Source organism: Rana temporaria, chromosome 1 (genome assembly GCF_905171775.1).
Source record: "Rana temporaria chromosome 1, aRanTem1.1, whole genome shotgun sequence".
In the NCBI taxonomy this organism is placed as follows: domain Eukaryota; kingdom Metazoa; phylum Chordata; class Amphibia; order Anura; family Ranidae; genus Rana; species Rana temporaria.
Genome location: NC_053489.1, coordinates 6,145,204 through 6,172,703, shown reverse-complemented (window position 1 = coordinate 6,172,703; position 27,500 = coordinate 6,145,204). Strand labels below are relative to the sequence as shown.

Genomic DNA, 27,500 nt, shown 5'->3' with positions numbered 1-27,500 from the left:
TATTTTTTAAAAAAAAATTGGGATATTTATTATAGCAACAAGTAAAAAATATATATTTTTTTAAATTGTCGCTCTTTTTTTGTTTATAGCGCAAAAAATAAAAACCGCAGAGGTGATCAAATACCACCAAAAGAAAGCTCTATTTGTGGGGAAAAAAGGACGCCAATTTTGTTTGGGAGCCACGTCGCACGACCGCGCAAATGTCAGTTAAAGCGTCGCAGTGCCGGAAGCTGAAATTTCGCCTGGGCAAGAAGGGGGTTTATGTGCCCAGTAAGCAAGTGGTTAAATAGCTGAATTTTTTTTATTTTTTTTCCTTAAATACATTTTTTGCCTTTTTTGATACATCTCAGTGCTGCTGATCTCCTGCACCGTCTTAACAGTCACTTCCTGCCTACATGCACTCCAGAGATGGCTGCATGCAATTTCTCACACTATGGGAGAGTTCTTCTCATTCTATGGTCTGACGGGTGTCCAATGGAACAGGAATTGGTGAAATATAACCACTTCCTGTCTATATATATCGAATGTCAGACAAAACAGGAAGTGAGGGGGGGGGGTCTGCCCAAAGGGGACACACGGACGCTTGGAAGCTCACTTAGGATTTAAAATGTTTGTAAATGCTCAAAGGTTTTTGCCTTCATTCTTTCTACGCATGAAGGTAAAACAACTTACCTGAGCCCCATCTCGATCCAGCGATAAGCACGAGTGCCTCAGCCCTTTGGGGACTCTCCCTCCTCATTGGCTGCAGCGGGAGCTGTCAATCACAGTCAGTGAGCCAATGTGGGGAGAGAGAGAGAGGGAGAGGGGATGGGGCCGAGCTGCAGCTCTGTGTGTGAATGGACACATAAAGCAGCGGCTGGGTGCAAGCGACTTTCCTTGGGGGGGGGGGGCTCTCGGCAGGAAAGAGGGGCCAGGAGCACGGGCGGTGGGCCAGAGAAGAGGAGGATCGGGGCTGCTCTGTGCAAATCCACTGCAGCAGAGCAGGTAAGTCTATTAGGTGATGTTCCCGACACTCGTTAGAACTGGAGAAGTGGCCTGGAGAAGGTACAAAAATGTCCCCAACATTACAGAACAAGTTCAGGTAAATGTGACCAACCGTCATCAGATATTCCACCATCTAAAGTTGTCATTTGTAGGTAGAATGAACCTTTAAGAAAAAAATGAACCCCCCTGGTTACACCGAGTGATCTGTACAGGTGGACAGTCCGGGTTTACCTGCAGGGAGGTGAGCAGACAGCTGGACACCAGGATGAGGAGCCAGAAATCCATGTGGAAGAAGAAGGCGATCTTGTAGGCCATGAAGGTGGGGAAGACCAGAAGGAAGAGGCACAGGCTGAGCCCCCGCTCGTGTTTCCACACACTCCTGAGGGCAGAACAGACAATCAGGACCTTCTCAGGCACCAGAAAACAGATCAACCGCCGCTGGGGGGAGTTCGCGTCGTAAACCAGCTTCGGGTATGCAAATTAGGAGTTACGGCGGATCCACGACGGATTTTCACGTTCGCTAGTCTAGTTTCCCGTCGAAATGTTAGTCGTCGTTTTTGGTGCCCTAACTTTAGTCAGCAAACGTATTGCAAACGTATTGCTGTCTAAAGTATGGCCGTCGTTCTCGCGTCGAAATTTAAAAAATAACGTCGTTTGCGTAAGCTATCCGGGAATACGGAATTACACTACGCGCGTCGCCGTTCGAAAAAATGACTTCACGGCGCGCAAAGCACGGCGGGAGTTAAGAAACGGAGCATGCACAGTAGGTCCGGCGTGGGAGCGCGCCTAATTTAAATGGCACACGCCCATTTGAATTGGCCCGCCTTGCGCCAGAGGCCGCCGGCGTAGTTTTCATCGCAAGTGCTTTGTGAATCAGGCACTTGCGATGAAAACTTGCGGCGGTGTAACGTATCTACGATACGTTACGCCGCCGCACTTCTACCAGAATCTGGCCCTAAATCTCTATCTCTCTCTATGGGCTAGATTCAGTAAGAGTTAGGCCGGCGTATCAGTAGATACGCCGACCTAACTCGGAATCTGCGCCGACCTAAGTTTAAGTGTATTCTCAAACAGAGATACACTTAAACCTAGCTAAGATAGGACGGCTTGCGCCGTCCTATCTTAGGGTGCAATATTTAGGCTGGCCGCTAGGTGGCGCTTCCATTGCGGTCAGCGTAGAATATGTAAATCACTAGATACGCCTATTCACGAACATAGGTCCGCCCGTCGCAGTAAAGATACGCCGTTTTCGTAAGAGATAGGCCGCCTAAAGATAAACATGCCCCCTAGGTGGCGTAGCCAATGTTAAGTATGGCCGTCGTTCCCGCGTCGAAATTCGAAAATCTTACGATGTTTGCGGAAGTTGTCCGTGACTAGGGATTTACGTAATTTACGTCCACGTCAAAGTACTTTGTGAATCATGTACTTGCCTCGCTCTCTCGATATAGCTCTCTATCACTCAATATAGATAGATATATAGATAGGATAGAGATAAATATAGATAGATATATAGATAGGATAGAGATAAATATAGATAGATATATAGATAGGATAGAGATAAATATAGATAGATATATAGATAGGATAGAGATAAATATAGATAGATATATAGATAGGATAGAGATATATATCTCTCTATCTATAAATATCTCTCTCTCTCTTAGAGATATATATATATATATATATATCTATATATCTCCATCCATCTATCTATTCGCCGCAAGATCACCATTATCGGCGGCAGGAGAGGGCGACCAACCCCCAGCCCCCCCCCCGCTCGGCCGTGCCCTCTGCCGCTTAACGGAGCCGTTGGCAGCGGTGGAGGCGATCGGGTTCTATCCATGGCTGGGTATGGATACGAGTGATGGGAAGATGGCCCCCACCCGTCTCCATACCATAGCAGGGCGGAAGCGACGTCAAAACATCACTTCCGCCCATATGTCTTAAAGGGACATTTTTTTTTTTCATTATCGCATTTTAGTGTAAATATGAGATGCGAGGTCTATTTGACCCCCCAGATCTCATATTTAGACTTTCGCGATTTGAAAATTTTACGTCGTTTGCGTAAGACGTCCGTGAATGGCGCTGGACGCCATTTACGTTCACGTCGAAAACCAATGACGTCCTTGCGACGTCATTTACCGTAATGCACGTCGGGAAATTTTAGGGACTGCGCATGCGCAGTACGTTCGGCTACGCCCCCCCACCGGATCATTTGAATTACGTGCGCTTACGCCGGCCCCTTTTACGCTACGCCGCCGCAACTTACGGAGCAAGTGCTTTGTGAATACAGCGCTTGCTCCTGTAATTTACAGCGGCGTAGCGTAAATACGATACGTAGGGGCGCGCCGTATCATTGCGCGCCCCTACCTGAATCTACCCCAAGAAATCTGAAAACGAAGCTTAATTAAGTTTGGGGCTTAAAGTTGAAGTTTAATTTGCCTGCCCTGGTGCAGCCCCCCCCCCCCCCCCCATGCTAATGACATTTTTAAATAAAACATTTCCATTACATACCTAGCTTCTAATGCATGAAGGGGGGGAGGGGGTTATAGTTAAGCCCCTGGTGTAATACCTGTTACCGGTGGCGGCGAGGGCCAGCACGATGGGGTCAGCGATCTCAATCATGGACTGCAGGGTGGAGGTGATCACAATGAATAAGATGATGCTGAGCAGGAAGGTTCTCTGTAGGACCTGCATCTCCAGGAGACCCGTCTGCAGAGACAGGAGCATCAGCGTCACCCCTTCTGTGACCCCCCTGAAAAACAAGACAAACGTTCCGTTACCGTCCAACAAGGACTAACTATACCGGAATAAACCAGTTATCATTGGATTTCTCTTCACCAATAAGTGCTAAACCAGTTCTGGACATTGGGGGCGCTACACATGCCACAGAAAAGTCATCTAAATACTTAGGGCATGTTCGAGTACGCCCGTCCTTCCGCCTCTGTAGCATCTTCATTTACCAGCAAGTTCCGGCTGTCATTTTGACAGCCAAGGATTGTTTTATATACACAGGAGCAGATCTTTGTGTTTCCAAGTAAGGGGATTCTCAGAAGAGTATCTGTTACCATGAAATAATGTTGTTTTCTCTATTGTCAGTTGAAGGACACAGCTCTGATGAGAATATGCAACAAAGTTATGCTGCCTCTTTACCACTTCAATACCGGGCACTTTTACCCCATTCCTGCCCAGGCCAGTTATCTTTCAGCGCTGTCACACTTTGAATGACAATTACGCAGTCATGCAACACTGTACTCATACAAAGGAGGAGGCAGCGATGGATAGGGGGGGAGGAGGAGGCAGCAAAAGATAGGGGAGGAGGAGGAGGCGATGGATAGGGGAGGAGGAGGCGATGGATAGGGGAGGAGGAGGAGGCGATGGATAGGGGAGGAGGAGGAGGCGGCAGTGATGGATAGGGGAGAAGGAGGAGGAGGCGATGGATAGGGAAAGGAGGAGGCGGCGATGGATAGGGGAGGAGGAGGAGATGGATAGGAGGAGGAGGCAGCAATGGATAGGGGAGGAGGAGGCGGCGATGGATAGGAGGAGGAGGCGGCAATGGATAGGGGGAGGAAGAGGCGGCAATGGATAGGCGATGGAAGATGACAGCGGCGATGGATAGGGGGGAGGAGGAGGCGATGTATGGGCGAGGGAAGACAACGGTGGCGATGGATAGGGGGAGGAGGAGGCGGCGATGGATAGGGGAGGGAAGACAACGGCGGCGATGGATAGGGGAGGAGGAGGCGGCGATGGATAGGGGAGGAGGAGGCGGCGATGGATAGGGGAGGGAAGACGACGGCGGCAATGGATAGGGGGAGGAGGAGGCGGCGATGGATAGGGGAGGAGGAGGCGGCGATGGATAGGGGAGGAGGAGGCGGCGATGGATAGGGGAGGGAAGACGACGGCGGCAATGGATAGGGGGAGGAGGAGGCGGCGATGGAAGACGATGGCGGTGATGGATAGGGGGAGGAAGAGGTGATGGATAGGGGAGGGAAGACAACGGCGGCGATGGATAGGGGAGGAGGAGGCGGCGATGTATAGGGGAGGGAAGATGACGGCGGCAATGGATAGGGGGGAGGAGGAGGCGGCTAAAGATAGGCGATGGAAGACGACAGCGGCGATGGATAGGGGAGGAGGAGGCGATGGATAGGCGAGGGAAGACAACGGCGGCGATGGATAGGGGAGGAGGAGGCGGCGATGGATAGGGGAGGAGGCGGCGATGGATAGGGGAGGAGGAGGCGGCGATGGATAGGGGAGGAGGCGGCGATGGATAGGGGAGGAGGAGGCGGCGATGGATAGGGGAGGAGGAGGCGGCGATGGATAGGGGAGGAGGAGGCGGCGATGGATAGGGGAGGGAAGACGACGGCGGCGATGGATAGGGGAGGAGGAGGCGGCGATGGATAGGGGAGGGAAGACGACGGCGGCGATGGATAGGGGAGGAGGAGGCGGCGATGGATAGGGGAGGAGGAGGCGGCGATGGATAGGGGAGGAGGAGGCGGCGATGGATAGGGGAGGAGGAGGCGGCGATGGATAGGGGAGGAGGAGGAGGCAATGGATAGGGGGAGGAGGAGGAGGCAATGGATAGGGGGAGGAGGAGGCGGCGATGGATAGGCGAGGGAAGACGACGGCGGCGATGGATAGGGGAGGGGAGGCGATGGATAGGGGAGGCATCAGCCACGGATACGGGAGGCATCAGCCACGGATACGGGAGGCATCAGCCACGGATAGGTGAGGCAGCCCCTTTCTCCAGCCAGCCACCATACACTGGTAGATTCAGGACCGATATATGAAATTCTAGAAGTCTTCCCAGCCAGCCACCATAGAATGGTAGAAATGTATGCAGTCATTCAGGCACAGCTTTTCCTACTTCTCCATATATGGAAGTCAAGACTTTATCAGGTCAGTAATGTCTGGGGATTTCTTGCTAAATGTCAGGAGCAGGGCTGGGACATGTGAGTATACCAAGGATTGTTTTACTGCATTCTGGAGAGTTGCTAACTATTGTAGGGGGAGAGGTCCCCCTTTAAATCTTTTCTGTTTACTGAGCTATGAGAGCTGGACAGTGTATTGCACTTGTTATAAGTATGGTTCTCAGCAGTGTTAATTTTGTCGACTAAAATATTTTTGTTCACCAAGTACTATTTTAGTCGACTAAATCTAAAACAACTGAGATGACTAAAAAAAAACAAAAGACTAAAAATGGCATGTTAGTCAACAGACCATGACTAAAACTAAATTGAAATTTGACGTCAGAATTAATACTGCATAAGAATAAGTAAGAGGCCCGCGCCTAATCTGCTAAAAGAAAAAAAAAAGAAAAAGGCTTGTCTTATTTTATTTTTATTTCTTTTTTTATATTTAATGTTGGTAATATATTCAGGTAATATGTGCAATGGCATTACCGCCAATTTTTTTTTTTTTAAGTTGTACTCTTTTGCCTGTGCCTGGCGTGCGCTCTCGCCTGTGCCTGGCGTGCGCTCTCGCCTGTGCATGGCGTGCGCTCTCGCCTGTGCATGGCGTGCGCTCTCACCTGTGCATTGCGTGCGCTCTCACCTGTGCGCGGCGTGCGCTCTCACCTGTGCAACGTGCGCTCTCACCTGTGCATGGCGTTCCCGTTCTGGAAGGCGGCGTATCCCATCAGGTAGAACTTGCAGAGGTTCAGCATCCCCAGAGCCAGGTAGGACACGGTGGAGGTGAGTCCCAGGAGACAATATGGCGTCCCACAACACTCCGACACACTGCGGGGAGACAGACTGTCCTGTAACTGCTGGAAAAGCTGCACATTGCCTAACAGAGTCCGCCTGTACCATGATCAATAACACAGGCAATAACCGTACAATCATACAAGGGCATTCCAAACCTAAAGGGTAAGTCCACTTTTGTGGGAACATAGCAAAAAAAAAAAAGTAATATTATTATTATTAACCACCACCATTTAAAGCCATTATGCAGCTAATGCCCCTTTTTACAATTCGGAACTGCGTCGGTTTAACTGACAATTGCGCGGTCGTGCGATGTGGCACCCAAACAAAATTGGCGTCCTGTTTTCCCCACAAATAGAGCTTTCTTTTGGAGATATTTGATCACCTCTGCGGTTTTTATTTTTTGCGCTATAAAACGAAAATAGAGCGACAATTTTGAAAAAAAAAAAAAAAAAACAATATTTTTAACTTTTTCGCTACAATAAATATCCCCCAAAAAAATATATATATATATAAAAAATAAATGTTTCTTATCTCAGTTTACGCCGATACGTTTTCTTCTACATATTTTTGGTTAAAAAAAAAAAAAATTGCAATAAGCGTAGATTGATTGGTTTGCGCAAAAGTTCTAGCGTTTACAATATAGGGGAAAGTTTTATGGCATTTTTATTATTATTATTTTTTTTACTAGTAATGGCGGCGACGACCTGAGATTTTTAGTGGGACTGCAACATTCTGACGGACACATCGGAAACTTTTTTGGGACCGTTGTCATTTATACAGCGATTAGAGTTTTAAAAATGCACTGATTACTGTGTAAATGACACTGGCAGGGAATGGGGTTAAACACTAGGGGAGGGGGGGGGGGGCGCTTATGATCCGATTTTGCAGACGGAGGAAAACCCTATTTTTCTATCCGTCTGCGGATCGGATCGAGTGAACACGGACAGACGGTCCGTGTTCATCCCATATCCCCCCCCCCCATAAAGGAGAGCGGAGTTCTGACAGGATATATATATATATATAAAAATAAATAAAAAAACTAATTAATTCATCAGTTTAGACCAATATGTATTCTTCTACATATTTAAAAAAAAAAAAAAATGATATATAAATAAAAAAAATTCTACATATTTAATTATATATATATATATATATATATATATATATATATATATATAAAATTAAATATGTATAATTATATATATATATATATATATATATATATATATATATATATATATATATATATATATATATGAAAAAATGTGTAGAGGGCGCTGAACCACTCAGTGCTGCTGAATAGTAAACCAAAGTGTTGAGTGAGAAATGGATTAAAATAAACTCTCTCTTAAACATGTATATATATATAATAATAATAAATTCCAAAAGTGTCTCTGTGTCCAAAAGGAAGACCCCTCAGAATCTGTAAAAAAAAGTCCCAATAAGTGTTCAATCAATGCATCACATGTGAATGAAAAAACAAATCTTCTTTCTTGAATATTCTTTATGTGCAAAAAGGAAAAAGGAAAGCCGTCACCAAAAAATCCAGTCTTCTTAATCACCCTCTAATTGGTGTTGAAGCAAACAAATGTGCTTACCAGAATTAGTGGACTATTATGGTTAAACAATAGTCAGCTAGACATATGCAGGATTGTGCCTGCATGCACATCGGACAGAAAATCAATAGTGAGCCTCAATGCCAGGGATTCCAGATAGGATATATAATGAAACAAAAAAAGGCAATGGAGATGCCAATAGTGTAATAACGCTTTAAAATTTATTGTATATAAAAAAAGAAAAACCAAAAGACAAATGGCCCAGATGGCCTCTTACTTCTAAAAGTGCCTACCCGGCACTGGGGCTGCAGGCGTATCACCGCTACCTTGCGGTGCGGTAGTGGACAGGGTCGTCTGGTCCGGTGCTAACTCCGTAGAACGGCTCGGCGTCCCAGCTGTCAGCTCGTACGGGCAGGGAGGCACGTCTCGTGATCGGGTATATATATATATATATATATATATATATATATATATATATTTTTTTATATATATATATATATATATATATATATATATATATATATATATATATATTATATATAAAATATTTATTATATATATATATATATATATATATATAAAAAAATGTGTATATATAAAAAAAAAAAAAAAAAAAAAAACACTACATATTTAATTATATATATATATATATATATATATATATATATTTTTTTTTAAATATGTAGAAGAATACATATTGGTCTAAACTGATGAATTAATTAGTTTATATATATATATATATATATATATATATATATATATATATATATATATATATATATATATATATATAAAATGAATTAATTCATCAGTTTAGGCCAATATGTATTCTTCTACATATTTAAAAAAAAAATAATTGCATATTGATGGTTTATGCAAAAGATATCGTGTCTACATACTACGGGACAAAATTATTTTTTCTTACGTTTTTACTGGTAATGGTGGTGATCTGCGGGACTGCGACATTGCGCCGGACAAATCTGACCCCAAATGACATCATTACATTGATCAGTGCTATAAAAATGCACCGATTACTGTATAAATGACACTGGCAGTGAAGGGATTAACACTAGGGGCGCGATCAAGGGGTTAAAATGTGTTCCCTGGGTGTGTTCTAACTGTGTGGGGGATGGGCTGACTGGACCAACACAGAGGGATCTGCTGTTCCCGATTCACTGGAAACAGTAGAGCCCTACGAGGCCTCCTTTCATGAACGGGGACCTGTTTTACATAGGCAGATCCCCGTTTTGCCTCCTCTGTACCGCAATCGTTTGTCGCCGGCGGACATCGAGTTTGCAGGACCCACGGTCACGTGCACGCCCCACGGCGTCACATGAACGGACCACCGTACGGGAATGGCGGTTTGTGCAATAGAGCCAACCAGCTGCTATATATATATATAGTGGGTGGTCAGCAAGTGGTTAAATGTTCCTCTGTTTAACCCTCTCATTTACTCCAATCACCTTTTATTAACTCATTCTCTTTCTCCATTTATTATTATTTTCCTGACGATTTTTTTTTTTGATGACTGTGTCACTTTAACTGACAATTGCGCGGTCGTGCGACGTGGCTCCCAAACAAAATTGGCGTCCTTTTTTCCCCACAAATAGAGCTTTCTTTTGGTGGTATTTGATCACCTCTGCGGTTTTATTTTTTTCGCTATAAACAAAAATAGAGCGATAATTTTGAAAAAAATTCAATATTTTTTACTTTTTGCTGTAATAAATATCCCCCAAAAATATATAAAAAGAAAAATATTTTTTTCTCAGTTTAGGCCGATACGTATTCTTCTACCCATTTTGGGTAAAAAAAAATAAAAAAAAAAATCGCAATAAGCGTTTATCGATTGGTTTGCGCAAAATTTATAGTGTTAACAAAATAGGATTTAGTTTTATTGCATTTTTATAAAAAAAAAAAAAAAAAATACTAATGGCAGCGATCAGCGATTTTTTTGCGTGACTGCGACATTATGGCGGACACTTCGGACAATTTTGACACATTTTTGGGACCATTGTCATTTTCACAGCAAAAAATGCATTTAAATTCCATTGTTTATTGTGAAAATGACAATTGCAGTTTGGGAGTTAACCACAGGGGGCGCTGAAGGAGTTAGGGTTCACCTAGTGTGTGTTTACAACTGTAGGGGGTGTGGCTGTAGGTGTGACATCATCGATCGTGTCTCCCCTATAAAGAGGATGACACATTCGATGCCGCCGCCGCCACAGTGAAGAACGGGGAAGCTGTGTTTACATACGGCTCTCCCCGTTCTTCAGCTCCGGGGACCGATCGCGGGACCCCAGCGGCGATCGGGTCCACGGGTCTCGTGGTCCCGGAGCTTCGGACCGGGTCGCTGGTGCGCGCCCGCGACCCACGGCTGGGTAGATGTAAAGGACGTACCGGTACGTCCATCTGCCCAGCCGTGCTATTCTGCCGTCGTGCGGCGGTCGTTAAGTGGTTAAGATAAAAATAAAAGTATCGGTATTTTCTATCAGCAAAAATAAAAAAAAATTGGTATTTGCCGATATCAAATACCGATACTTTTATTTTTATCTTAATTTATTTTTTATTTTTATATATTTTTGTATTGGTCGATACCAATTTATTTATTTTTCTTTAACCACTTGCCGACCGCCAGAAATGTATATGTACGTCCACAGAATGGCACGTACAGGCATATGGGCATACAGGTACGTCCTTGCCTTTCCGCGGGTCGGGGGTCCGATCGGGACCCCCCCCCTACATGCGGCGGTCAGTAACCCGCGGGGAGCGATCCGGGACGACGGCGCGGCTATTCGTTTATAGCCGCTCCGTCGCGATCGCTCCCCGGAGCTGAAGAACGGGGAGAGCCGTATGTAAACACGGCTTCCCCGTGCTTCACTGTGGCAGCTGCATCGATCGAGTGATCCCTTTTATTAGGGAGACTCGATCGATGACGTCAGTCCTACAGCCACACCCCCCTACAGTTGTAAACACACACTAGGTGAACCCTAACTCCTACAGCGCCCCCTGTGGTTAACTCCCAAACTGCAATTTCCACAATAATCAATGCAATTTAAATGCATTCTTTGCTGTGAAAATGACAATGGTCCCAAAAATGTGTCAAAATTGTCCGAAGTGTCCGCCATAATGTCGCAGTCACGAAAAAAATCGCTGATCGCCGCCATTAGTAGTAAAAAAAAAATAATTAATAAAAATGCAATAAAACTATCCCCTATTTTGTAAATGCTATAAATTTTGCGCAAACCAACCGATAAACGCTTATTGCGGTTTTTTTTTTTACCAAAAATATGTAGAAGAATACGTATCGGCCTAAACTGAGGATTTTTTTTTTTTTATATATTTTTGGGGGATATTTATTACAGCAAAAAGTAAAAAATATTGAATTTTTTTCAAAATTGTCGCTCTATTTTTGTTTATAGCGCAAAAAATAAAAACTGCAGAGGTGATCAAATACCACCAAAAGAAAGCTCTATTTGTGGGGAAAAAAAGGACGCCAATTTTGTTTGGGAGCCACGTCGCACGACCGCGCAATTGTCAGTTAAAGGGACGCAGTGCCGAATCGCAAAACCTGGCCTGGGCATTTAGCAACAAAATGGTCCGGGGCTTAAGTGGTTAAGTATTTGCTGATATCAAATACCGATACTTTTTTTTTTTTTCCAAAGGCTTTTATTTGAAACTTAACAGATACATACATGTCAAATAAATCCAGTATGTAGCAATACAAAAGGACACAGCCGTAAAGAGATGTACATATCCATAACATGTAACAAAGGTATAGGGAATACAATATAAGTCATCAACCATCGCCACTGAAATTTGCGGACGCAGCCGCTATAGAGAACAGAACATTAAACATATAGTTTGCCTCGTCCGAGGAAAGCATCAGTGACTGACAGGGTTGTGGGTTAAGTAAGTCACATAGCTGTAAATAAAAGTAAACAGCAGAATGACTAAGAAACGTGAGAAACAACAGCAACCTAAATGTCGAACTCTACTTGGGTTGACATCCTTAGGTGCCTACAACATCTTTAGGGAGGAACATATATAACCACCAATGTGTTTCGTGCACACGAAACTTCGAAAGAACGAAAAAGAGGTAAAAAAAAAAAAAAAAAAGGGAGGAAAGATTCTAGGTATGGTAGGGGATCCCATCACAGCTCTATTAAGTCCGACCACTAGGAGGTTTTACACATTATCATTAGACCAAAAGGGATTTGTATTCGTCAGTCGTAGTGAAATTTATCCAGCAGGCCCAAGTCTCAAAGAATTTAGAGGGTGTGTCCCTCGCCTGGTGAATCAGTTCCTCCATCTCCATCGTTTTATGGATACGTTGGAACCAATCTGGAACAGACGGAGGATTGGGAGAAAGCCATTTGAGTGGTATACACATTCGAGCCGCATTCACCATGTGCATTGCTAGAGAGCGGTTATATCCCTGCGGGATCGACTGTGCATAATGAAGGAGAAACTGAGCGGGCGTGAAATCCAATGTGATTGTAGTGACTCGGGATATAAAGTTGAAAACTTCCTTCCAGTATGATTGAAGCTTGGGACATGTCCACCACATGTGGAGAAAAGAACCCGTTTCTCTTTTACATCTCCAGCAAGTACTCGAAAGTACGGGGTTAATGCGGTGCAGCTTGAGAGGGGTTTTGTACCACCTGGAGATAACCTTGTACGCATTCTCCTGTGTCTGTACATTGACCGAGCCTTTGTGTGCCAATCTGTAAATATTCTCCAATAAAAAAGAACAAAAAGCGGCGCCCTCTAAGCGTAGTATGAGGTTTAATAAGGCAAACAAACAACAGCAAATCATATGAGGGGTTACTCACAAAAGTAGAGGGAATACAGGTGTTTATATACTGGTTTCATCTGAGGCTGATGTCCGGAAAGTGTAGACTCTGCTAGAAAGATCTTTAATGCAGGCTTCAGGCAGCGTGATAGTTGATCCACACGATGATGGCCGTGGGGGGTGTCTCTGGGGATCCCCGGATGATATCACAGCACTAGTACTGGGGGAAACAGAGACGCCACATTCGGCGTGGTGGAGCGCAGCCGTGGAGCGCAAAACAGTCGTACGTCACTTCCGGGTGAAGCCTCAGGGTGATGCTTCACCCTGAGGCTTCACCCGGAAGTGACGTACGACTGTGTCATCCGGGGATCCCCAGAGACACCAGAGACATCCGGGGATCCCCAGAGACACCCCCCACGGCCATCATCGTGTGGATCAACTATCACGCTGCCTGAAGCCTGCATTAAAGATCTTTCTAGCAGAGTCTACACTTTCCGGACATCAGCCTCAGATGAAACCAGTATATAAACACCTGTATTCCCTCTACTTTTGTGAGTAACCCCTCATATGATTTGCTGTTGTTTGTTTGCCTTATTAAACCTCATACTACGCTTAGAGGGCGCCGCTTTTTGTTCTTTTTTATTGTTTCTCCAGAATTGCTTCTTCTTGACAGCTGGCAGCCCTCCAAGCAAGAGAGTATATACCTTATCTACAAACATTTGTGCTACCGTTCCATGAATTACCCCATGGACTGAACTTTTATCACAAAAAAACTTTAAAAACCTTATTTTTAATAATTGTTTTTTAATATTTTTTCAAAATCCTCATTACTTATTAATATTTTTATGGATAGCTGAACTGGATCATTGTCCCACTCCAAAGATCCACCCCCCCCCCCTCTTTCTCCATTATTCCCTAATCCTTCAGTCTTTTTCTAAAGTTTCACCATTGTATTATTCCATTTTCCATACGTATATTTTCATCCCCTTCATTTCTTTTTAGTGAGCGCTTGATTCTATTTGTTTTTTGTCTGTAAATATTCTCCCAATCCTTTTCCGTGAGATCAAGTTCGAGATCTTGTTCCCACTGTCGGTTGGCCCAGTTGTCTTTACATGTGTGCGAGGAAAATAAAAGTGAGTAAATAGTCGAAATGAGGTGTCTTTGTGGCCTTCCGCTAGAACATAAGATTTCAAACGGAGTTGTAGCCCTGGACCAATTCGATCCCGAATCCTTTTTAGCAAGGAAATGGCGGATTTGACAATATGTCCAGAATGGCAAGACGGTTTTGGAAATTTTTGAAGCAAGCTCCGATTGTAACAAGAGCTGCCCATTAGCGAAAAATTGACCCGCCTGTACGGTATTATGGGGCCAACCATCTAACAAAAAGGCTGGGTGCATTCCGGGGATAAAGTCGGGGTTCATCCTGAGAGGAGTCATAGGGCCTAGCAAGTCGGAGATACCATGTTTGGTGCATGCCTCGCGAAAGGCCAATAAGGAGGGATGAATCAAGGGATGGCTTGTGCAGTCAGCCGGGATATTACGTTTTGCGATCCACGGGAGTTGGGGTAGAGGAAGAGTGGAAAATACCTGTTCAAGTTGTACCCAATGTTTACGATCATGATGTACATTCCAGTCCACTATTCTGGCCAGGCCACAGGTCACGTAATATTTGTGTATGTCAGGCAATCCTATACCTCCCGTCAATTTGGGTGCAGTGAGCCGGGCGTAGTTCAAACGCGGGCGTTTTGCGTTCCAAATAAAGTCAGTGCAAGCTTTTTTATAGGAAGAGAAGAAAGCTGGGGGAAGCTTAATAGGGACCGTCTGTAACGTATAGAGGATGCGCGGTAGAACATTCATCTTAATGACCGCAACTCTGCCGAACCACGATAAAAGCTTCTGGGTCCATGTACGTAGGTCATGCAGTATGTCATTTAGCAATGGGGCATAGTTCAGGGTGTATAAGTCAGATAAGGACCTAGGGATTTGTATTCCCAGGTAAGTGATGGCAGGGTCCCTCCATATAAATGGGAAGTTTAGTTTGCAAAGGTTGCATGTCTCATTGGGTAAGGTAATGTTTAAGGCGAACGACTTCGCAAAATTTATTTTAAAGTTGGATAAAAATCGAAAGTCCTCAAAGTCCTTTAGCAGGTTAGGAATAGTCGTAAGTGGGTCGGACAGGAAAAGTAGAATATCGTCCGCAAATGCGGCAATTTTGTATGTGTGGTTATTTATGTCAATGCCTCTAATTGTCTGGTTAGATCGAAGTCTTCTCAAAAATGGTTCCAAGGTTAAAATAAAAATCAGGGGGGACAAGGGGCAGCCCTGACGTGTACCGTTTGAAATGGAGAAGGCGTCCGACAGGGAGCCGTTCACACGGACTCTTGCTGTTGGATTTGTATAAAGCGTAGAAATGTAATTCAACATAGTCAGGGGTAGACCTATGGCCTTCAGAGTCGCCTGCATAAAATCCCACGCCACCCTGTCAAACGCCTTCTCCGCGTCAAGTGATAGGAAAAATCCCGGAGACCTTCTGGAGGAGAGCCAATGATGTACATTAAGGGCTTTCAGGGTATTATCCCTCGCTTCTCTACCTGGGACGAAACCCACTTGATCCAGACTTACAAGATTCGGTATATAGGGGAGGAGTCTGTTTGCAATCACTTTGGCAAACCACTTTAAGTCCGTGTTGAGTAGAGAAATGGGCCTATAATTGGACACTACGGAGGGGTCTTTGTCAGGTTTTGGTATTACTACTATATGTGCAGTCAACAGGTCTCGTGGAGGAACCGTGCGATCGGCAAAGGAGTTGAAAGCAGAGAGAAAGAATGGCGTAAGAGTTTTCGCAAACGACTTGTAATACCCTGTCGTAAGACCATCCGGTCCCGGGCTTTTGCCCGTTTTCATTTGTTTCAGGGCTAGTTCCACCTCCTTTTCGTTAAGGGGTCTATCTAGCTCAAGTATAGCCTCCTCCGACAATCGGGTGGGGCCAAAGTCCCTCAAAAACTCCTCCATCTTTCCTCGTCTCTCGACTTGTGTAGCAGGCGAGTCAGGTAGGGGTAAATTATATAGGTTAGTGTAGTAATTAACAAACTGCTTAGCTATGTCTGGAGAAGAAAGCAGTTTCTGACCTCGTTCGTTAGTCAGGGAATGGACGGTCGTTGTGGCTTTTTTAGATTGTAAGGTCCGCGCGAGCATTCTACTAGCCTTGTTCCCAAATTCATAAAACGTTCTTTTAGCCAGGATGAATTTTCGTCTAATCTGTTTTCCTACAATCTCCAGGAGTTCAGTTCGCGCCTGGATTAGATCCTGCAACGTCTTTAGGGCAAGCGTGTGTTTGTGGGCTCTCTCCAGTCTCCGGATCCTCTCCAGGAGTTCCGCCTGCTGTTTCCGCCTTTCCTTATTACGATTAGCGGCTGCAGCAATTAAAATACCCCTAACCACACACTTGTGGGCCTCCCAATTAACAATTGGAGCCGTGTCATCTGTTTTGTTTTCCTGAAAGAAAAGCTTAATGCGAGACTCCAAGTCTGCGGTTACGGAAGGGACAGTGAGTAAGGATGGGTCTAATCTCCAAACGTTCGATCTCGGGCGGAACTCCGTGAAGGACAACGTGATCGAGACCGGATTATGATCCGATAGGACCATAGGGTCAATGGAGGCACTTTTTAGCATGGGGAGATCTTCTTGTGTAATAAATAGGTAGTCTAACCTGGAATATCTGTTATGAGGTGAAGAATAAAAGGTGTAATCTCTACCTGTAGGATTTAGGGTGCGCCATGTGTCGTGTAGGAGGAGATCTTGAAGGTGTGTTTTAATGCGCCTTAGGACTGTATACGGCAGGGACGAAGTACCCGTAGACGTGTCCTGAGTGGGGTTGAGCGGTGTATTGGGGTCCCCTCCCAATACCAAAATGCCATTCTTAAAAGAGGCCAACAATCCCGAAACTTTATTAAAAAATGCCACCTGTCGACAATTAGGGACGTAGACGTTAGCAAGAGTAATGGGTCGATTGAGATAATTGCCTTTGAGAAACAGATAACGTCCCTCTGGGTCCGCCATGACCTCAGAAAGTTGGAAAGGGCAGCGTTTAGCTATCAGCACAGAGACCCCCTTGGATTTGCTACTCGGGTTAGGTGCATGGTGAACCGTGGGGAAATAGTGATTAGATAGCTTAGGCGTAGCGTCTGTTCTAAAATGAGTCTCTTGCACGAAGACAATATCAGCCTTAGCCCGGTGCATATCTAACAGGAGGTGGGAACGCTTTTCAGGAGTGTTGAGGCCCTGCGCGTTCAAAGATACAATCTTAAGCATATGGCCCTCCGTGGGCAGCACAGTATCAGTCATTATGATTAGTGGTTGGATCGATCACCGTAGAGCAGGAAGGACGAAACCAATAGAGCTGTGATAGGGTGGAGTTTAGATCGTACAAAGGGTCCTTAAGGATCCGTAACAGGGGATGGGTCTAGGGGAAAGGGTTCCAGTCACGGACACAAACCCACTCCTGGCGACAGGAGAAAGGCCCGTGGGGAAAAAAAAAAAAAAAAAAACAGAGGGACCGGAATCAATCGGTGGTCAAAAACGCAACAAGACCACCGTGTGGGGGTTGGTGTGTCTTTCAGGAAGACTTTAAAACAGAAGGAGGGAATACAACAAAACCCTCCATCTCTACCAAAGCCCAAACTGAAGCAAAATGCAAGCAGGCGGGGCGCATCCGTTCGCAAGAGGCGTAACAGAGGTCATCCCAGAACGCCAATGCGGATGGATGGGCGTCGTGTATATGGAATAAAGATTTGGATTATTCAATTTCTATTCAAACATCAACTCATAACTCAGGCAAAAGCCATCTCACGGGATCCCCAACTTAGGATGTGACCCGAGTGATGCATAAAAATAGCGATAGAAAGCTGTGACATACTTCAAGCTTGCACAACGTGGAGTCATTCAGCCTTGAGGTGGAAAGGAGGGGGAGGTTACATGGGAGGCTCCACGATTGAAGTTCACTCAGGGAGACAATATCTGTTAATGCCTGGAATCTTCCTGAGACATCTTGGGGGCCACTAAATGATAGGGAGGTTCTAGCCTGTTGGCGGGGCTTATAGCCGAAGGCCGAACCATTATTATTTTCCCATGAAGGTGGCCTGTTCGTGTATAATCTATTCTGTGGCAGGGATCGGGATGTAGCCAGATTACCTCATGTATATCGTATTCAAAGTGTAAAAGACACCGTTATCCAACCCAAACTATAACCGTACATGCATAGATTATACAACCCCAAGTATCAAGAATAAAAATTACATTAATCTGTACAGTACAGGACTCTCCGGCAAAAGACAAGTACATGAAGCCTGATGTGTTCTGGTTAAAGCAACGTGACGGGGAAAAACACAATCTGATATTGTTTCTCAGTTCCGGGGAGCAAGTGTGCGCCGTTCGTTGCACAAGTCATTTACCAGGGACCCATGGAGATTCCAGTAACCAGCGGAACAGACATCAGTCAGAAGATGTTCCCCTAGCAGAAGAAGACTGAGGGGTGTCAGACACCAGGAGTAGGCAGTGGAGGTGCACAGCTGAGGTGCATGTCTGGGCCTGAGGGGGGTTGCAGTACTGACGGGAAAGCGTGTCCAATGTTCCAGAAAGATCAGGCCAGGAAGAGAGTAGCATACTGACTCAGTTTCTCACGTAGGCCGGTACGAAGCATCAGGGTCACATCCATGCGGTGGAGATCCGTTTAACGATCACGGCGGGCTCTGCGCGGCATCGGAGCCGCTGACGGACTGGTAGACCAGGGGTCGACAAATCCCGGGCGCCAGGTCGCCATGGCGACTAGAAATAGGGTCCTGGCGACTTGGCTTGGAAGGGGGGGAAAAAAAAAAAAAAAAAAAAAAAAAAAAATTTTTTTTTTTTTTTTTGTGAGCTTGCACCATCTGGTGGTGAGCCGTTGGTATTACAAGTTATTACCACCAGATGTGTAAGCTGGCGCCATCTGGTGGTGGCCGTTGGTATTACAAGTTATTACCACCAGATGTGTAAGCTGGCGCCATCTGGTGGTGAGCCGTTGGTATTACAAGTTATTACCACCAGATGTGTAAGCTGGCGCCATCTGGTGGTGGCCGTTGGTATTACAAGTTATTACCACCAGATGTGTAAGCTGGCGCCATCTGGTGGTGAGCCGTTGGTATTACAAGTTATTACCACCAGATGTGTAAGCTGGCGCCATCTGGTGGTGGCCGTTGGTATTACAAGTTAAACAGCAATTCTAATGTAATTTTTCACTATTTTCACTGCCATCTTCTTCCCTCTAATTAGAACCCCCAAACATTATATATATTTTTTATCCTAACACCCTAGAGAATAAAATGGCGATCGTTGCAATACTTTCTGTCATGCCGTATTTGCGCAGCGGTCTTGCAAGCGCACTTTTTTTGGGAAAAAATTACACTTTTTTTAATTAAAAAATAAGACAACAGTAAAATTATCCCCATTTTTTTTAATAGTATGAAAGATAATGTTACGCTGAGTAAATTCATACCCAACATGTCACGCTTCAAAATTACGTCCGCTCGTGGAATGGCGTCAAACTTTTACCCTTTAAAATCTCCATAGGCGACGTTTAAAAAACTCTACAGGTTGCATGTTTTGAGTTACAGAGGAGGTCTAGGGCTAGAATTATTGCTCTCGCTCTACCAATCGCGGCGATACCTTACATGTGTGGTTTGAACACCGTTTACATATGCGGTCGCTGCTCACGTATGTGTTTGCTTCTGCGCGCAAGCTCGTCGCGACGGGGCGTGTTTTCTGGCTCCTAACTTTTTTAGCTGGCTCCTAGATTCCAAGCAAATTTGTCAACCCCTGTGGTAGACGGTGGATAACCGCGGTGGGTTCAAGATCCGATGGGGAGGGAGATCTTCTCCTACGATATCTGGTATCCTGGGCTTCTATTGGCTCTTCTTCCAAGTTGCGGCGGGAGAGCTCAGGGACTTGAAACTCTGCGTACCAGTCTGGCAAGGGTACTAGCGGCAGGTCTAAGTGCTTACAAAAGGCTTCCAATTCCTCGGGTACTCTTAGGAGGGCCGACCGGCCTTGGTGGGTGGCCGATAATCCGAAGGGGAATTTCCAGCGATAGCGTATCCCCCTTTGTCTCAGTGCATCCAGGAGGGGACGGATGTCCCTACGATTTTTGAGAGTGATGGCTGAGAGATCCTGGTAGATTTGAATCTGGTGGCCATCAAAATCTAAACGCTCACTCTCCCGGGCTTTCTTTAGAACCATCTCCTTTATGACATAATCATTGATAAAACAGATAATATCCCTCGGGGGATCAGTATCTTTGCCCCGTGGACGGAGAGCCCTGTGGATGCGCTCCATAGCAATCCCCTTATCTGGTGGTCTGTTAAGGAGATTATTAAAAATGCTCGTGATTGCTGGCGTAATCTGGTCTACCTCAACGGTTTCAGGGAGCCCCCTGATTCTCAAATTGTGCCTCCGACCCCTGTTGTCGAGTTCCTCGACATGGCGTTGCATGTCATGGAGCTGTAGGGTGTGGGAGTCCAGTTTATGTGCGACTCCTTTGATGGCCGTGTGTTGAACCATCGTCGCATTCTCCACTTTCTGGATTCTTCCCGCTATGGCCTGGAGTTCCTGACGTAGGTCCGAAATGGCCGCGGATAACGTATCCTTAATATCCACCGCCACCGCCCGGAGATCCTGGATACTCAACGGGGATGATTGTGATAAGTTTCTCTCCCCCGATGCGGGAGCTGGGGTCGTCGGGGCAAGCAGGATCTCCACATTGTGCTGAGGAGATGAAGAGGCGGGAAGCGGGGCCGCCATGACAGACCTCTGTGCTCTGAAGAGCTCCGGGATAGTCTGATTAGTACCGGAGATGTCTCTCGGTGATCTTGAACGGGACACTGAGCTTCCACGGGAAGACGTCCCCATATTGTGAGCCAAAAGAACCGTGGAATTCCCGCAATTAAGCGAAGGTAGGGCTGAGGTGAGACGGAGCTCTCGCGTTAGGCAGCCATCTTCCTTCAAGGCAAACCACGCCCCCCAAATACCGATACTTTTATTTTTATTTTAATACATTTTTTTTTTGTACTGGTCGATAAAAAAATAAAAATTGGTATCGACCAGTACAAAAAATAAAATAAAGAAATAAAAATAAAAGTATCGGTATTTGATATCAGCAAATACCATTTTTTTTTTTTTTTGGCTGATATCAAATACCGATACTTTTATTTTTATCTTAATTTATTTTTATTTTTTTATTTATTTTTGTACTGGTCGATACTTAAAAAAAAATAAAAAAAAATGGTATCGACCAGTACAAAAATAAATAAAAAAATAAAAATAAATTAAGATAAAAATAAAAGTATTGGTATTTGATATCAGCAAAAAAAAAAAAGAGGATTAGTATTTGGACAAAAATAAAAGGTATTGGTGCGTCATCCCTAATGACAGGGGTCATGGAGTGGTGGAAAAGGTAGGTACAGGTAGGAGAGTCTCACCTGTTGAGGAGGATGAAGATCGCCCCCTGCTGTTCTAGGATGCCGGGCTTGGAGGACAACGCGCTGTAGATGTGGAGGAGGTAAAGCACCACCCAGAAGACCAGGAAGATGGCCGGGACAGCCAGGTGTGTCCAGAGTGCCATTCCGAGGGCCACCAACCTGTAGAGTTCCATCTCCTGTCAAACACAAAACAAAAACACAATAAAAATAAAAATAATAATAAAATCAGTCACACAGAGCGGGGATGACTAGCCGCACGCAGATGGCCCATGGGTCCAGCTACATAATCTGCCGCTATTAATGATGGCTGCCGGACATGAGGCATGATTGGACGTCGGTGGCGAAACTCTTCACACAGAGGGAAGGTCTGCCACCATTTCATTCTCCAAGGTCTCTGCTTTCCTAAAGTATATAAAATTTTACATAGTTGCCCAATTAGACAGAGCAATGAGGTCGGCTTTGTAAATTTGAGACATCCTGTGAGGACGTTATTCCACCGCACAGCTTGGTGCAGGGGCGGACTGACCATTGAGTCACTTGGGCACTGCCCGAGGGCCCCATGCCACTAGGGGGCCCCATCAGGGTTGCCAGGCTCAGTAAAACCAGGGACAGTATGTAAAAATCAATGGGGTGGATTCACATACGCCGCCGTAATTTGAATTCCGCGCCCGCGTAGCGTTACGCCGATTCTCAAAGGCAGTTACGCTGAAAAAAAATAGGCTTCCTCCACCGACGTAACTTGATTGCGGCGGCGTAGAATTGTGTGCAATATAACTTGGGGCGCTTCCGTTATTGTCGGCGTAGAATATGCTAATTTCCTAGATACGCCGATTCACAAACGTACGTGCGCCCGGCGGTAGTTTTTTACGTCATTTGCGTAAAGGCTTTTTCGGCGTAACGTTGCTCCTGCTATAAGGAGGCGCAGCTAATGTTAAAAGTATGGACGTCGTTCCCGCTTCGAAATTTTAATTATTTACGTCGTTTGCGTAAGTCGTTCGTGAATAGGGCTGGACGTAATTTACGTTCACGTCGAAACCAATACGGCGGAAGCAATGCACACTGGGATATGTACACGGATGGCGCATGCGCCGTTCGTAAATCACGTCAGGTCATCACATATTACCATAAAACACGGCCCCCCCTTCCCCATTTGAATTACGCGCACTTACGCCGGCCCCATTTACGCTACGCCGCTGCGACTTACGGAGCAAGTGCTTTGTGAATACTGCACTTGCTCCTGTAATTTGCGGAGGCGTAGCGTAAATACGATACGCTGCGCCGCCGTAAATTATAGCGTAGCTACCTGAATCTACCCCAATGTCCGAAACCGACATGCTTTTGATGTAAAAATCACGAGATTTTAGCTGCCCCGCCTCTGCACTGCCTCCTGGCGTGGTGGCCATCTGTAAGCCCCGGGGGCCCCATAATCTTCTATTGCCCGGGGGCCCCATGGGTTGTCAGTCCGCCCCTGTCTTGGTGTCACCTGCAAAGACAGAAATGTTACTTTTGATCCCAGACCCGATATCATTTATAAGACGCTCTATTAACCACTTCCGCTCCAGAAGCTTTAACCCCCCTCCATGACCAGGCCATTTTTTTTGCGATACGGCACTGCGTCGCTTTAACTGACAATTGCGCGGTCGTGCGACGCTGTACACAAACAAAATTTGCGTCCTTTTTTTCCCCACAAATAGAGCTTTCTTTTGGTGGTATTTGATCACCTCTGCGGTTTTTTTTGCGCTATAAACAAAAATAGAACGACAATTTTGAAAAAAAAATAAAGCAATATTTTTTACTTTTTGCTATAATAAATATCCCCCAAAAATATATATAAAGGTTTTTATTCCTCAGTTTAGGCCGATACGTATTCTTCTACCTATTTTTGGTAAATAAAATCGCAATAACCGTTTATCGGTTGGTTTGCGCAAAATTTATAGCGTTTACAAAATAGGGGATAGTTTTATTGCATTTTTATTAATTTTTTTTTTTTCACTACTAATGGCGGCGATTTTTTTTCGTGAGTGCGACATTATGGCGGACACTTCGGACAATTTTGACACATTTTTGGGACCATTGTCATTTTCACAGCAAAAAATGCATTTAAATTGCATTGTTTATTGTGAAAATGACAGTTGCAGTTTGGGAGTTAACCACAGGGGGCGCTGTAGGAGTTAGGGTTCACCTAGTGCATGGGTGCTCAACCTGTGGCTCTCCAGCTGTTGCGGAACTACAATTCCCATGAGGCATTGCAAGCCGCTGACAGGTACAAGCATGTCTCCCAAAGGCTGAGGCATTATGGGAATTGTAGTTTTGCAACAGCTGGAGAGCCACAGGTTGAGCACCCATGATCCTAGTGAGCGAAACAAATAGCCGCGCCCTCGTCCCCACACAATTTCCGACCGCCGCATGTACCGGGGGGGTCCCGATCGGACCCCCGACCCGCGGAAAGGCGGCGACGTACATGTACGCCCATCTGCCTGTCCGTGCCATTCTGTGGACGTATATGTACATGCGGCGGTGGTTAATGCAGCCTCACCAGCGCCCATCAATGAATGTTTCCATTCATTCGGGAGTCGGGACACAGACACAGTTCTCCGCCGCCGCTGCGCCTCTGACACTATGTGCGAACGGAGCGGCGGCTGCCTGCTGATGCTGAGACTTAGTTCTTGCTGCAGAGAGTACAAAACCAGTGGCCGGGCGCCCCTAGGCGGCTGCCTAGTTTGCCCGGTTTGGCACCGGCCCTGGCCGGGAGGGAAGCGGTTAATATACATTATTATGCCCGGTTTCCTTCGTGTCTTACCTGCGTCAGGTCCTGGTAGGCCTTGGTGAAGAGGCGGCACAGAGGACGGAACCCAGACAGCGCCACGTAACACATGACCAGCAGGGTGGCGCCGGTAGAGACGGCGTTGAGGAGAGGTAGAGATCGGAGAGGAAGTCCAGCTAGGCGAGCCAGGAGTGGCAGGACGGGGGCGCTGAAGAGCCAGGCCCGACGGGTCCTCATGAGCAGGGAACAAAGCGTGCATACCATCACCAGGCCTGGAGGGGAAGACAGGACACAACGAGCCAATGAGAGCGAGCGAGGCATAAAGAACTGGCAAGCAGCCATGTACATATCATTGCAGATCTATAAGCCCCTCCCCCACCCCATCTTAACCCCCACCATTGCTGGGAGAAGTATGCTGACCCCTTTCTGAAAATTCTGCTTCCTCAGTCAGTCATGCTGATCCTGTAACGTCACTGGGGTAGATTCAGGAAGCTTTTACGGCGGCGTATCTCCAGATCCGCCGCCATAATTTGAAATCCGCACCCGCGTATCCTTACGCCGATTCTCAAAGGCAGATACGCTTAAAAAATAGGCTTCCTCCACCGACGTAACTTGATTGCGGCGGCGTAGAATTGTGTGCAATATTACATTGGCCGCTAGGGGCGCTTCCGTTGTTGTCGGCGTAGAATATGGTAATTACCTAGATACGCCGATTCACAAACGTACGTACGCCCGTCGCAATGTATTTACGTTGTTTACGTTAGGCTTTTTCGGCGTAAGGTTGTTCCTGCTATTAGGAGGCGCAGCCAATGTTAAGAATGGACGTCGTTCCCGCTTCGAAATTAGAATTTTTTTACGTCGTTTGCGCAAGTCGTTCGCGAATAGGGCTGGACGTAATTTATGTTCACGTCGAAACCAATACGTCGTTATGCCGTACTTGGAAGCAGTGCACACTGGGATATGTACCCGGACGGCGCATGACGTCAATCACGTCAGGTCATCACACATTAGCATAAAACACGCCCCCTTCCCCGCCGTAACTTCTAGCGTAGATACCTGAATCTACCCCAATGAGTCTCCGCCCCACAACAAGCATGCAGGCCGGGAGCCTGGCTTTTACTTCAGCGGCTGCGTGACTGTTCCAGGTCCGTAGCTCAGAGCTTTGAGGTTAGAAGCGGCCAGGTTACTAGCATTTTCAGATGGTAGCCGGCAAAGGAAGCCTCTTTCTGTAAGAACGCTGTGAATGGATTCCAGGTACAGGTAACCGGTGAGTGATCGCAGGCTGATAAAGCAGCCACAGCCGTAGTAATAGCCTGTCCCCCTGCCAGCATGCTGCAAAGCTGGACCACTGCTCTGTGTGGAAGCAGCGTCTCTCTGAAGCATTCGACACCCCCCCCCCCCCTCAACATCTTTAGGTGTCTGCTTCTAGGCAAGGAACTCCCATTGATAAGGAAAGAGCTGGGGGTGGGGAGATCCTCAGTCAGGATGTTATGGCCTCCTGTGTGTGTGACCCGTTATTACAGATCTGACGTCTCACCTGTGAGAGTGCTGACACTGCGAGTCAGAGATGTCTGGTCCTTGTACACCGTCCCCGAGTACCCGACCTCCATCTCCTGTCGCACATAGTCCCTGAAATCACAGGACAGGTTCACAGAGAGAAGAGGAAGTGAACATGGGGGGGGGGGGGCGAAAAAGAAAGAAAGAGAGAAAAAGAGAGAAAGAGAGAGAGAGAAAACAGAGGCAAGGGTAAGGAGAGCGCGGGGCAAGGGGAGGGAGAGCCTGGGCAAGGGGAGGGAGAACGCGAGGCAAGGAGAGAAAATGGGGCAAGGGGGGAGAGAGAGAGAGTGCCCGAGGCAAGGGGGGAGAGAGAGAGAGCGCCCGAGGCAAGGGGGGAGAGAGAGAGCGCGCGAGGCAAGGGGGGAGAGAGAGAGAGCGCCCGAGGCAAGGGGGGAGAGAGAGAGAGCGCCCGAGGCAAGGGGGGAGAGAGAGCGCCCGAGGCAAGGGGGGAGAGAGAGAGCGCGCGAGGCAAGGGGGGGAGAGAGAGAGAGCGCCCGAGGCAAGGGGGGAGAGAGAGAGCGCCCGAGGCAAGGGGGGAGAGAGAGAGCGCGCGAGGCAAGGGGAGAGAGAGAGAGCGCGCGAGGCAAGGGGAGAGAGAGAGAGCGTGCGAGGCAAGGGGAGAGAGAGAGAGAGCGCGAGGCAAGGGGAGAGAGAGAGAGCGCGAGGCAAGGGGAGAGAGAGAGAGCGCGAGGCAAGGGGAGAGAGAGAGCGCGAGGCAAGGGGAGAGAGAGAGAGCGCGAGGCAAGGGGAGAGAGAGAGATAGCGCGAGGCAAGGGGAGAGAGAGAGAGCGCGAGGCAAGGGGAGAGAGAGAGAGCGCGAGGCAAGGGGAGAGAGAGAGAGCGCGAGGCAAGGGGAGAGAGAGAGAGCGCGAGGCAAGGGGAGAGAGAGAGAGCGCGAGGCAAGGGGAGAGAGAGAGAGCGCGAGGCAAGGGGAGAGAGAGAGAGCGCGAGGCAAGGGGAGAGAGAGAGCGCGAGGCAAGGGGAGAGAGAGAGCGCGAGGCAAGGGGAGAGAGAGAGAGCGCGAGGCAAGGGGAGAGAGAGAGAGCGCGAGGCAAGGGGAGAGAGAGAGAGCGCGGGGCAAGGGGAGAGAGAGAGAGCGCGAGGCAAGGGGAGAGAGAGCGCAGGGCAAGGGGAGAGAGAGAGAGCGCGGGGCAAGGGGAGGAAAAGGGGCAAGGGGAGAAAAAGGGGCAAGGGGAGAGAGAAAAAAGGGGGGGGGGGGGGGGAGAGAAAAAACGGGGCAAGTGAGAGGGGATAGGAAGTAAGAGGAGGGTGGTAAAGGGACACAGAGGAGAGAGAGATAGTGGTAAGGGGAGACAGATGGAGACGGTAATGAGAGGGCAGTATGGGGAGAGACAGAAAAAATGGGAGGATGAGACTGAGAAGACAGTGGGGGGATATGGGGGGGGGGGGTAGAGAGAAAGAAATAGACGTAGGGAGGACGGATATGATGGAGGGGGGGGGGTAAAGAGAGAACGGATATGGCGGAGGGGGGGGGATAGAGAAGAAATAGACGTAGGGAGGACGGATATGACGGAGGGGGGGGGGAAGAGAAGAAATAGACGTAGGGAGGACGGATATGACGGAGGGGGGGTAGAGAGAGAAGAAATAGACGTAGGGAGGACGGATATGACGGAGGGG

General features: G+C 46.9%; 1 protein-coding gene across 2 annotated transcripts in view; it reads right to left on the bottom strand.

Moving 5' to 3' along the window:
* The window catches only part of LOC120923460 (RING finger protein 145-like), a gene marked incomplete at its 5' end in the record, with an annotated part of 31,504 nt that extends 5,586 nt beyond the window's left edge, over window positions 1-25,918 (bottom strand). For both annotated transcript variants that reach the window (XM_040334995.1, XM_040335004.1), the window contains 6 exon segments: window positions 1,216-1,363; window positions 3,557-3,739; window positions 6,579-6,719; window positions 21,542-21,717; window positions 24,342-24,577; window positions 25,843-25,918. In XM_040334995.1, coding sequence (XP_040190929.1) covers window positions 1,216-1,363; window positions 3,557-3,739; window positions 6,579-6,719; window positions 21,542-21,717; window positions 24,342-24,577; window positions 25,843-25,918 — 960 coding nt within the window.
* Between the last annotated feature and the right edge of the window lie 1,582 nt (window positions 25,919-27,500).